This window comes from Lycium ferocissimum, chromosome 9 (genome assembly GCF_029784015.1).
Source record: "Lycium ferocissimum isolate CSIRO_LF1 chromosome 9, AGI_CSIRO_Lferr_CH_V1, whole genome shotgun sequence".
Classification (NCBI taxonomy): domain Eukaryota; kingdom Viridiplantae; phylum Streptophyta; class Magnoliopsida; order Solanales; family Solanaceae; genus Lycium; species Lycium ferocissimum.
In genome coordinates this window covers 15,776,177-15,789,884 of record NC_081350.1, presented here as the reverse complement: position 1 = coordinate 15,789,884, position 13,708 = coordinate 15,776,177, and the positions used below count along the sequence as shown (strand labels likewise).

The 13,708-nt window shown below is 33.6% G+C and overlaps 1 protein-coding gene across 1 annotated transcript; it reads right to left on the bottom strand.

Annotated features, from left to right (window-relative positions):
* Positions 1 to 2,751: 2,751 nt before the first annotated feature.
* Positions 2,752 to 8,489, bottom strand: LOC132029706 (protein KINESIN LIGHT CHAIN-RELATED 1-like). The gene is made up of 3 exons (XM_059419031.1): positions 7,600 to 8,489; positions 4,147 to 5,055; positions 2,752 to 3,153 (listed from the first exon to the last, which is right to left on the bottom strand). The coding sequence occupies exons 1-3, from the start codon at positions 8,265 to 8,267 to the stop codon at positions 2,919 to 2,921; spliced, it is 1,812 nt and encodes a 603-aa protein (XP_059275014.1). The 5' UTR covers positions 8,268 to 8,489; the 3' UTR covers positions 2,752 to 2,918.
* Positions 8,490 to 13,708: the final 5,219 nt, after the last annotated feature.

The window sequence follows — 13,708 nt, the reverse complement described above, 5'->3', positions numbered from 1 at the left end:
ATGATTATATTATGCATGAATTGCTATTATTCTATCATTATGTTCTTAATAACTCCGTATGATTATTGAGAATCGATGGTAATCCATAAAAACCCATATCTTGTATTTCATGGGTTCTTGCATACATGTTTTAGCTAAAATGATTATTTCATGAATATCCTACATGTCTACAAGTTTTCATGCAACTATATTATATAATTACTTTCATGCTATGATACAAGATACATAAATGCTAAATACAAGTTATTTCATGAAACCACGTTTAAGTTATTTCATGATATCCATGTACAAACAGTTATATTCATGAAAATCATGGGCAAAGCAAGTGCCACTTATTTTACATGTTCATATTTTTTGAGGAGTTGCATTAATTACCGAGAAGCTCTAACATCCTAAAACTACGTAGCCACCGTAGGATGAGGATCGCTCCACCCATGCTTAGGACAATTCTCATAATGACCGATCCTTTCATAATATTATTAAATCTCATGTCCCCTGCAAGGTATGAGTGTTCATTTGTAGGACGCAAGTACCGGACCATGTTATCGGTTATATTCTTTCCCTACTCACGATACTTTACACATGTTATATATGTATATGTACTCATGTTCATGATCATGTTTTCACGGTCTATTATGTTATTATCCATGTCCCATGTTATTTCTTTCGGTTGTTTTACATACCAAAAGACATTCGTGTGTGTTGACGTCCCCTTTATTTGCCGGGGCTGCGTTTTCACAATGCAGTACTACGAGGTGACGACGCCTTTGCTCGTTAGGATTCGCACATACTTATTGGTGAGCCCGTCTCATTTGGGGTTTAGGCATTGTCTTCCTTTATTTAGTTTTGCGTCTAAAGATATCTTGAGGGAACGCTTGTCCCGGCAAGTATGTTACGTGTTTGTTCTCGTGATAGAGGTTTCATAGACAAAACAAGTGTCATGTTAGACTTCGAGTTGGTTAGCGGGGTTTGGCTCTATTTATGATATTGCCCGCATTCATGACTTAATCAAGTACTTATGTTTAATATTATGACTTACTATGTTTTATAAAAGCTCATCATGCACTTCACGTTATATTTCCGCCGAAGTATGTCTCAAAATGATTCGGCAAGCCATGTCGCTCGCTCGGTCCACGTACGGTAGTAAGGCACCGAGTGCCGTGTTACGCCCAGGCCATGATTCGGGGCGTGACATCAACTTAGCCTGGGTTCGAACTCAGGACTTCTAGGTGTTAAACGAAAGACAAATATTAAAGACCACCAATTTGAGGGGCAAAAATTTTACCGCCCCAAAAGAGGGACAATCCGCGCAAAAGAAATGATTAAAGTTTGATTAGCGGTTCAAAAGTGATTATTCGTCCATTTCTTCCTATCGCAGCTTGCAAATGGCATTTTGTTCATAAAAAAGTTTTTGGCTAAATTAAATGTTGATGAGCTTTATTGTACTATGTCCTGGGCTGTTGGACCAAACTCATTAACAAGCTCAAATACAACCGGGCAATTCGCAGGAATGCCCTTGTTTTGGTGGTCTTTAATTTTTTTCCCTTCGTTAGAACCTCTTGGTTTCGGATTCGAACTCCTGCTCAATCAAAAATTAAAAAAAAAAAATCGCAATCTAGAGCTTGGATTCGCAAGGAAGAAATTTGCTTGCAAAACGCTCGAGGCGTCTATTGCTACCTTCGATTAGTGAGTTTGAAACTCTACAAAAATGAGAGTTTTAAAACATTCTAATTATTATATATACAAAATGTATTTTAGGTCGCATGCCAAAAATCTACTTTAAGGCCTTATACTGAAAAACTACTTGAGATGGAAAGAGAGTTTTGCCATGTGACAATAGAGTTTTGCAAACTGATGTAAAAGAAAGTTTTGCATTGAAATGAGGCGGGAGTTTTGTTGCTTGAGAATCCAAACCTCTTTTTTTTTTTTTAATATTTTATGGAGTTTGAACACAGAATCTTGATATCTATTTCGAAGACAAAAATTAAAGACCACCAATTTGAGGGCCAAAAATTAAAGATCAGTGCTTTTGAGGGACAATCCTCACAAAAAAATGAATACAGCCAGCAAGTGTCAACAAATCCATCTCATCATGAGGACTGAAGAGTTACTTTAATGGATCTTTAGGAACCAAACTTGCTATTCTTCTGAAAATACCAACTTGTTCTGGTGTTTCTGCTTGTGTCATAGAACTGCAGAAAACTTCCGAACAGAATTTATTTGAGTTGCAAGTCATTTATTATTACTATAAATCCTTGCAATGTTACGAGGAGAATTTGATTTTTTGATCCTTTACAAACTTTATTTAGTTTTATAACCTTTTTATAAGAGATCTTTATTTTTTACACATAAGAGATCTGAAAAAATCACATAAGAGATTTGGAAAAAAATTTCTTCTATTCAAATTGTAAGAGGGCAAGAGATCCTATTTTCGAACTAAAAACAACAACATGCCCACTGACACAAACAACGAAAATCAAAACATCAATACAATACAAATCCCCACGACAATCATCAAATTCTCAAATTTGCCTAAAGCAAAACGTGCTGGAATTTGCCATCGTAAAAATTCAAAACCATAGGAGTAGAAGTAATATCCCAAAAAAAAAAAAAAGGACTGTTGCCATATAAAAACATACAGATTAGGAGGATGCTTCATTTTCTAGCTGCATATAAATTCGACTTTCATGGAATGTAGGAGGGAGGGAGGGGGAGAGAGAGAGAGAGAGAAGAAGAAGACGAACAACTGCATTCTTGGACGAAACATCTTTAAAATCACAAACCAATAACCAATAGAACAATAACGTAAATGAACAACAATGGCAATTCAATGGACAACAAACAACATGCCACACAAATTTTAGATTAGCTCTATACATGATTTCCTATGTTACATAAAATGCATCCCAAATTTACAATCAACTTCTAAACCCAAAGGCAGACCACTTCCTCGAGGTTTCCTTCTTTGTCGTTTTAGCATTGGGATCAATAAGGTTCTCCAGTGACTTTGCCTTTTTGTTGCGAGATTTGCCTGCTTCTTTCAACAGTTCGGCCAGCCTTTTCTTCTCATCATCGAAATCAGAATTTGCAGTTCCAAGTTTCTCTTCTCGCAATTTAAGAACATACTCCAGAATCTCAATGGCATCTTCAACTCTGCATTACATAAGACAAAAATAAACTGAACATCACAAAGCAGTTGAAAAAGGTAGATGCCACTGAAGCAACTCTCTGTGCATATCTTTTTAAGGTAAAGGTTTATTGACCCTCTCAAAATACAAACTGAATGGATATTTAGTTGAGATCACACAACTTAGCAATACAACTTACCCTCTCAAAAATGAGGCTTCCCCCTTTCTTTATTCTATTTTTCCCTTTTAGACAAGTTCAATAGATCACAGGAATATTAATTCTCCACAACAATGGATATAACCTCCAACCAGTTCACCACATACACATGTGATCCATGTGGAATGAACATCCCAAATGCATAATTAACACAATTTTTTAATTATAACAATCAAAATAGTTATATATAAATGAAGATGCTTGTAATGGTAGTGCTTCTTCAAATAACTGCAAGTCATAGCAAGGTATGTATAGTAGCTATGTTCATTCGATTTAAATTTTAAATATCGGCCGCCGATTGGGAAGGCAACATTTTCCATTTTTTTTAAATGGTCAAAAGGCAACATTTTTCTCAGAAGACCAGTAAGAGAGCAAGGCAGATGAACCTTTAAAAGTTACAGAACGTCCAGAAAAGATGTCTGGTGTAAACTTCATTCATGAAACTATTGACTGATGAAAAGCTGACACCCCAAAGAATAACGTCCAATCTTTGAAGTAAGAGGGAAAGAAACTGAAAATACAGAAGTTGTGATATGCCTCAATTTTCTAGTCCAAATCCCAGCAGAAGAAACACAATGCCATAAGCATTACCAGAGCTATTATAATAATGCTTCTTTTTTCTTTTTTTTTTGAGAAGGTAACATTATTATAATAATGCTTCTCAAAATGAAAGCTATTCAGTTAGGGGATAATTAAAAGTAGTATGTATGGTTGTATGCAATGCAGATTCTATAAATGAGTGGATTAATCAGAAAGGTTCATCCAAGTACTTAAGACAATAACTTTCAAATGTGAGATTACCTTCCCAATGCATCATAAGTTGCTGCAAGATTGCTATAGACACCAAGGGTATCTTGGTGACAAGGACCGCACTCCTGTTCCAGAATTTGTCTTGCTTCTTCAAATAATTCAGCAGCCTCATCTATTTTGAACAACTGAACAGAAGACAATCCCATCTGATTCAAAACAACCCCAAAGAAGGCTGACTTCCTCTCACCGCCAGCCCTAAGTTTTGCTACAGCATTTTCAAAGGAGCTGTGTGCCTCTTCATATCTTCCGACCATATAAAACATAACACCCATCCGTGCTTCAATGCCAGCAATTGTACTTTGCTGACCTGGTTTATCGTCCAAAAGTTTCATTGCCTTGAGTAGGAGTTTCAGTGCCTCCTCAGGTTCATTAAATAACTCATAAATAGATGAAATTTCTGTCAATCCACAAGCAATCTCTTCTGCAGTCGTTCCAGGCACAGGTTTTGCATATATTCTCAGGGCATTTTCACAATAGGATCTGGATTCCCTCAGTTTTCCTGTCTTATAGTATAGGTCAGCCAGCCTTACAAAGACAGATGCAACTGAAGGATGGTTGTCACCCTTAGATGATTTGAAAACTGTAAGGGCCTTTTGATAGGAGAAGACAGCCTCATCAAAACGGGACAGAGACAAGTAAATGTTCCCAATACTAACATCAATAGCTGCAACCTCGTTTTCCTGTGTATTAGCGATCATAGCCATGCTTGCAAGTACAAGGTGTTCCAGGGCTGCCTCATAATCACCTTTAGCCTCGCATATGAGAGCCATTAAACGACGATCAGCTGCCTCTTCAAGAGAAGCTGGTGGACTGTGGACACGATGGATTTCCAGTGTCTTCTTGCACAAATTCTCCGCTTCATCAAATTGCATTGCCTGAACATGGGCTTCGGCCAAGTACCTGCATAATTTCCAATTCAGTTGCCTCAGTTAGAGCCTAAGAATCATATAGACAGTTTGCTGAGACATTCCAATTAAAAGCTGCAAAAGAAGAGTGTTACACAAACTAGCTAATGTAATAAGGCCGGTTATTTAGGCCCGTGAACTTAAAGCAGCCATATTGAGCAGATCGATGCCATCCCAGTGAAATAATTATATTAATGATAAACAGCAATCGTGAACATAGAATGGCCTAATATAGTTTCATGGTGTCCTTAGATAGGAGGCTGTGGAGGACCCAGATTAGGATAGAAGGCTAGGTGGCTTATCCTTTCACTATAGGAGTTGCGCTTTGCTCATTTGTTTATTGCCATTTGATTTCCGCATTTGATCAGCTTATATTTGTTGGGCCGTGTACTTTGTTTATCTTATTTATCTATAGTAGTTAATGCTTCCTTTCTTTCCGGACTCGTTCTTCCATGACTTTCTCACTTTTGTTATTCCTTGTTTTCATATTGTTTTTCGATGCTTGGCCCTATCCGACCTTTTGTCTTGTTTTCCTTGTTTTCCTCTCTTTTCCTCTCCCCGAGCCGAGGGTCTTTCGGAAACGACCGCCACTACCTTTCAAGGTGGGGGTTAGGTCTCGCACACCTACTCCTCCCAAAAAACCCCACATGGTGGGATTATACTAGGCTTCTTGTTGTTGTTGTTGGTTTACTTCTAAGCACCTATCTACACGTAATTGCCAGAGACAACTAAATGAGTTATTTTTGTTTAAGAAAAACCTAAAATGCTTGTTTAACCAACATATTAATCCCTTTCAGAAAAGCATTAGTGTCTACACATTGAATATTTTTTATAAAATTAAAAAAAATTATAATATTTTTTATTAAAAAAAATTATAATATTTTTTATTAAAAAAAATTATAATATTTTTTATTAAAAAAAATTATAATATTTTTATTAAAAAAAATTATAATATTTTTTATTAAAATTATAATATTTTTTATAAAAAAAATTAAAAAAAAATTTATCTCTTCGAGTCTATTCAGAATGTTGAATATATTTTTCAGGAAACAAACATAAACTAACTAAAGAACAGACCCCCACGATTTCCCAGAATCTGCTCCAAAATACCTAGCAACAATGAGTATCCTTTACTTCCGACAGTTAATCCCCATGTTAGACCTGCTGTTACTAAAGCCTATAATTGCAGGAAGAAGGGTGAAAATAAGGCCTAAATATTACTGTTCTATTTAATTATTACTATGTGTATGTATTTATAGCAGTTACTTAGAAGTTAGGATGGTTATTAAGGGAAGATAGGCAGTTTATTCTGTAGATTAGGTTTTCTCTGTGGTTAATCTGGAGGCGGCAAGGTTCCTCGAAATACCTTGGTTGTTGGGTGAATTATCATTCTCAGATGTTGTTTGTCTACTTGTAAACTTGTTCTATTTGTTGCTGGAAATAAATAATAGTGAAGTGTGTTATTATTTTTATGTTGTGTTGGGAAATTTACAGCTTAACATTTGGAGAGTTTTCTGGGTTCCTAACACCCCACTACCATCATAACAACAAGCCACCAACGACCACTGCCTTTGCCAACATATACCACTATCTGTATATCTTCGAAGTCCCGTAAATGAAGTTTATATTACAACAACAACAACAACAACAACACAACCAGTGACATGTGAAGAGAACATTTATAAGGAAATAGAACATGTTTAAAGCCAACCAACAGATAACATGTGAAGAGAACAGTATATGACACACCAACAATAAAGGCCAATAGCCACAGCTAAGCAAAAACGAATAGCAAAAGCAAGAAGCTTTATTTCATAAAGACAGAGATTTGATAGACACTCACATGACTGTCCTTTATAAATACAGTAAAAAGATTTTCTTAGAGAAAGCATTACACTAGCATTGGACAAGTTAAATGAATTATTAACCTCAAACAGATGGATCTCCTAAAGAACCCATTCCCTTCCCGGAAAAATGCATCTCTATCCAATTTGACTCCGATAATTAGAAGTATATGAATCACACAAGTATGAATCTCATTACATTTATCCGTGCCTTCTGCTGATAAAATTTCATCTGAATCATAATAATGCTTCAAATAATAATATAGCTTTCACAATATAAACATAGCTTTAAAACTAAAAAAAGTGTAATTAGCTAACTTGATTGCACTACATATGAATTGATACAGTAAATCATTATCAATCAACTATGCCTCAATCTCAAAGCATTTGAGGCCAGCTATAAGAATACTTTATCTACATTCCGCTCTACCATTTCATATACTCCTAGAAAAGAACAAAGAGGCATTAGGATCTGTATCTCCCAACGCTATAAGAATCCTTTAGCTAATATAAACACATCTTAAAACTAAAGAAGTGTAATTAGCTAAATTGAATGCATACATATTAATTGATACAGTATAAATTCATTTAAAGGCCAGCTATAACAATCATTTATAAACATTCAGCTATACAATTTCATATAAAATCGAATAAACAAACATTATATTATTATTATTATAATAACTACTAACTACCTGCAAGTCTCAGCAACTCTCGGATCTGTATCACCTAAAGCTTCAATCTGTATTTTCAAACCATCTTTATAACATTCAATTGATCGATCCAATTGTCCAAGCATAGAATGTGTATCACCAAGTTGCATATAACCTGAAAACGCCGCAAGCGCGTGATCTGCACCTTTCGTAACATCCGGTACTTTAATCGCTCTTTCCAAAACCGGAATCGCTTCTTCAAATCTCGCTAAACTGCAATAAATAGCTGCAACAACATGCAAACTCATAGCTAGATCTAAACTCGGCGCGTGATCCTCACTCGCACATTTTTCGAATGATTTCGCAGCGCGTATAGCGTAGTCAAGGGCTTTATTCGGTCCTTCACCGGAAGCGATTGTATCACGCGCGAGTTTTAGTAAGAACGGACCTAGATCGGGATTGTCTAGAGATGATTCGTCGATCACACGCGCTAACTGTGGTGGTGATTTCTTCTTACCTGAGCTCCGATCTGGTGATGGCTTAGCGCGCGAAGTTGATGGTGACGGTGAAGGTGGTCTACGTGGCGCAGGCGAGTTGGATTTCGGGTTAACGGGTTCGGACCTGTCCGAAGTTGACCCGACCCGATCATTTGTCTCATCGGGAACTGAGATTCTTAATGGTGGAGTTTTGACTGAAACTATACCCGGCATTGTTTTTAGAAAATTTGATTAATCTGAAGGATTTTGAGGTATGATTTTAGTTTATATATGTGTGATTATGGGGAGTTATAGAGAAGGAATTAAATAAGAATTAATGAGCTAAGATGTGATTAATTAAAGAGATTAAAACTTGGCAACGTATTTGTTGAACTGTTAGTTGAGAAACAGTTGAAAAGAGTTGAAGAAGAAGGTTCACAGTGAATGGGCCAGCTATATTGTGGGCTGAGAAAACGACAAAATGATCCCTTATGGTGGTGTTATAAACCATTTATCAAGATATATTTTGGATGTATTATTAATGATTATACAACTAGAAATATATATTGTACCACTTAACTTAAAGTGATAAATACAACTTTACAAGCGCAAAGTAGATAAAGTCAAGTTGTGTTTAAGGTAACAAATCGTATCAAGTTTGTATATGTTGTAAGTTTAGAGGCAAAACTTTTTTATAAATAGGGAGTTTTGTTTCTCATTTGTAACACAAAAAAAAAGTGATAATACAATCTCTCGCTCCTCTCTACAAAGTTATTGGTTTACTTCTTTTACTTATTTGCAATTATAAAGTTTTATAACAGGTGGTAGGTTCAAAATACTCTTTTAAGTATTAATTGAGCAATTTTGGTCCTTTAAATTTATCAAATTTGAGAGTTTTTGGACTCCAATAAGGTTGTGTTTGGCATGAAAGAAAATGTTTTTTATGAAAAATAAGTGAATTTCTTACTTATTTTCTAGTGTTTGATAAGTCAGCAAAAAAATACTATCTCAAAAGTATTTATATGTAATTTAGCAAGATACTATGGGGTGGAATGGAAAACGGGAGTTGGGATTCAGGGGTGGCGGGGGATGGGATGGTCAAGGGGTGGAAGTTGGAGGCGTTTGGTGGGTGGAGAGGAGACAATGACTTGAAATGTCACTTTCAACTTCGTTTTTCCCCGCTTTCATTAAAAGTCATTTTTCTCATTTTTACGAAACTTATTTTTCAAAATATTTCAACCAACCAAACATGGGAAAATTGGTATCCATACCAAACACACTCTAAATATTTATATTGTTAAGTTTAACCGGAACTGTGGAATATATTTCTTTAACCAGTCACTCTAATAATTTTCGTGAAAACACTGCAACATAAAAGCCACACTAAACACAAAAAATAGATCAAAAATGTCCTTAAGGATTGACTAATCTAAAGGATTTTAAGCTATCATTTAAGTTTATATATGGTGATTTAGGGAGTTAGAGAGAAGGAAATTAATTAAGAATTAAGAGCTAAGATGTGATTAAGTAAGAGATTGCCAACGTATTTTCAACTGTTAGTTGAGAAATAGTTGAAAGAGTTGAAGAAGGAGGTCGTCAGTGAAGGTAAGACTGGACTAAACATCTACTAAATGGGCCAGCTATAATTCTGGGCTGCAGATAACAGTGGGCCCTATAGAATGATGTTGCCTTTATATGAAATACCAAACCAATTATTTCATGACAAGTATTATGAGCTGTTTCTTTCTTTCTTTCTTTCTTTATTTTTCTTAATGCGTATTTTTTTTTTTTTTTCTGATATGATATATTATTAGAGAAACGTATTACAAGATCCTATTTTACCTCTCCACAATAAGAGGTTAACAAAAAAATTATAAAGTGCTCAGAAATTACTCTATATATTTTATTTTATGTGACACAATTTTCTTATTAATTTCTATTTTAAAATAATATAACTTTAATTTATTTTTTTGTTTTACCTTTAGTGCCATGTCTTTATCGCCACATAAATATCGTGTCACGTTTAACATCACAAATTTCAAAACTTTCTTTATTAAACTATATATTGAATTATACTCAGCCACATAAATTGAAACAGATGGAGTATTTATTATTCATCGGTTTGAGTGCCAGTCAAGGATGAAAAAATGAGGTAAAATCACAGATTGGGCATTAGTCATCCCAAAAGAAACGAAAATCGTGGAAAATTAGAAGCAAATTCAAAATTTAAATTTTATGATTTTGAATATGACATAAACTAATTATTATTTAAGCTAAGTAGGCGTTTGGACATGCAATTTCATCTCTAATTTCATCTCATGAGATGAAATCTCAAATCATCCAAAAAGGCATGATTTGGGATTTGAAATCATGATTTCAAAAAATATAAATGTAAAATTTGACCCATACGTTTATATTTTGTAAAAAAAGACCCATAAGTTGCTAGATATATTGTTCGTACCATGTAGGAGGATTATATTAAAGAGTAGTTACATTACTATTCATGTTAAATTTTCCTTTTTATTGAACTAAAGTTTGATCAATCGATGCTGTATTTTTTAGAAAGGTCTTCTAAAGAGCGTATTAATTTTATTATGAACTATGATTTACTCATTTGGTAAGATCAGATAAGAATTGTAAAATTTGATGATTTTCACAACTCGCGCTTTTTTATGTTTATAAAAAACTCAGTGAATCTTAAGAAATCCAAATCAGATGTCCAACACGATTTCATCTTACGATGATTTATCTCAATTTAAATTACGTCCCAAACGGCTCCTAAATAACTCGGAATCTCCAATATGACATCTTATGATTAGAAGAGGAAAAAGGATAACTTTCCGTAAGAAGAGAGCAATATCTGTCATGCGTTGGATTTTTATTTGAATGTGATCTGTGAAGGTTATGATGACCCATGATTAATTTCTCAAAAGTCCCCTTTTGGCCCTTCTTTTTATTTAGTAGTTTTTAATCATGTAAATTTTAGCTAAATAATTCAAGATAATCTTTTCCAAATTCTTAGTAAGCCCTAGAGTGTTAACCATAATATTTTTGCTATTCTTTTTTAGTCGAATGGAGTATCTACATGATTCTGACAATTTCAAATTGCTCTACTGATATGTGTTAGGCCGATAATTTTGCAATATATATGATAGATTATGTGATACGAAATCTTGTCGCTTTTGCATATGCAACAAGAACTATACCAAAGAACTTCAAATAAATTGGAATCTATATATAAATTCATCGCTTATATATGATTTGTGAAATCCTCAAGATTACTTTTGAGGGTCATGAACGATATGAAGATACTATTGAAAGCATAATAAATATTCGCATTATCTCGCTTACTAAGATATATTTACACGCGATGCGCGAACCCTTTTAAAGAAAAAAGGAGCGGAGAAAGATAATATAAACATATGTATATGAACTACGTGTGACATATTTCAGATTTTGTATTCTTTTTTTTTTTTTTTTTAACCTACTTATTTACTGTACTAATATTTTCTACAGATATATGTAATACCACCGCCTAATTACGTGCACAATTTCTTTAGACAAGATACAATCTTTTATACTCCAGAGGCTAATATCACAAAAAGATGATGCAATACAAACTTGACGATTATCATGACGTGATCCGAAAATAAAGGAATTGAATTAAAAGCGACTATTGTGGATGGACTCAAACATGTCTTTAATAATATTTTTTTCCTTTTTCTTTTTTGCACTTTGTTTTTTATTGTGAACCTTCTATAAAACACATTGCCTCAAGCTGATGAGACCGAAACCAAAACAAAGTATAGAACATGATTAAAAACAGAAAAAAGAAGGTCACTGTTAAGCATCTCAGAGATGATATGCACCATAAACATGCATATACGGAGGGCGATGACTTCCAATTCTCTTGCAGCCGCCATTGATTCGTAGTGTAATTTTCTAGCCATAGAAACTTTACACAATAGATTATTATCAAACTAATTATTCATTATTCTCCATACACGTACACAAAGTTAAAGGAAGTAAAAAGTTTAGAAATTTACAATGATACATGACGATACTGGTGAGCGATTAAACATGGTAGAAGTGATGGCATCCAATTACTGTAATTTTGAAGTGGTAATATATCTGTGACTCTGCGCAAATAGATAATAATGTACAAATGGTTTTGTCCTTCAAGTGCAAATTACTACTTTCATGAAATTTTTGTTTCATAGAGTCTTAGTATATTCTACCATTTTTATTTGATTCCTTTTCTATCAATAGAACAATGTGTATTGTTAATATAATTTTTATAGTTAGGTTATATTTTTGAAGGACACGAAAAGAAAAAAATATAAGATTGATTCCCAAGTTCAGAAACGTTACCATGTAATAATTGATTTTGGAGCCTCCCTTTTGTTTAAATCTTGCAAAAGCAAATGTCAAATTCTCCATATCCAAATCTAGCATAGCTGCAAGAATTTGTGTAAATCTTGCAAAAGCAAATGCCAATTTCTTCTGCTTCCTCGTGATGCCTGAGAAAAAATAACAAAAGTTAGACATGCATTTTATGGTTCTTTTAGAAAAGATTTATGTTCAGGTCTGTCTTATCCAATATCATTAACATTATCACACATAAAATATTTTAGATAAAGTTTTATCCTTCAACTTTAGAAACATCTCAAATTCAAATAAATTTAAGTTTTTATATCATTTATGCAATAAATTCATTCAAACAAAGTTTAAAAGTTGATATTGAAAAAAAAACTATGCTTTATCGATATTATTATCCATTCTTTACACCTGTACCAGATGCTCTATCAAAGATTGTATGCCGCCAGTAGTTCCATCCTAGCAAACTATAGACACAACATCAACAATAGATAAGTGAATAAATAAAATAATACCCACATTAATTCAAAAGTATATATAAAAAAATTTAAAGTTACTTATATCGAAAGAAGCTCTCTTTCATTCATCCAATTAAACAACTCATAAAATGGATTCAATTACTTGAGATAATTAACCACATCAAGACCCTCCTGTGTTTTCTATAATTTAAAAGCCAGAGCTATTATAATTAAGTATAAATATTTTAAAGAGTGTGTTTATGTTCTTCAACCAAACAGAAACCACTTAAATCAAAATAACCAAAATAAATTATAGATGATATAATAAAGCTCAACTTTGGAGTTGAAAAATATAATTATCCTTAATTACATACAACACAGTCATATGGCAATATGAATATTGCACAAAGAAAGAAAGGTTAAAAAAAATTATTTTTCAATTAATGGTAACAATTTATTTTTCAAAATTTCAAAGGAAAAAAAAAAAGAATTCATCACCACATCAAGTCATCGGGAAAGGAGATCAAGCTCTTTAAAATTGTAGTCATGAAGCACAGTTTAAAATATTTGATCTTTGTAATCCTCTCCTTCCGTTTCACTCCTCGTTATATCCCGTGTTTTCTGATATTCGGAAATTTCAAATAATTGTGATTGTATGTTATAAGTCAATCTTTTGATTTTAGTTAATATGTTATGTTGTTTTATGGAAATTATTGTGTAAGATGCCTGGAGAAGTTGTCGGAGGCAAATTTAATTTTAAATTGGGCTTTTAAATTACAAAAACGAGATTTTAATGGTTGCCATTAGAAAAATTTAAAACAAAATTTAAGGCCCAAGTTT

Coding starts and splice junctions, on each gene's coding strand:
- LOC132029706 (XM_059419031.1), bottom strand. CDS start 8,267: ATGCCGGGTATAGTTTCAGTCAAAACTCCACCATTAAGAATCTCAGTT. Junction 5,056..7,599: donor AGAGTTGCTGAGACTTGCAG/GTAGTTAGTAGT, acceptor GAAATTATGCAG/GTACTTGGCCGAAGCCCATG. Junction 3,154..4,146: donor ACTTATGATGCATTGGGAAG/GTAATCTCACAT, acceptor TATGTAATGCAG/AGTTGAAGATGCCATTGAGA.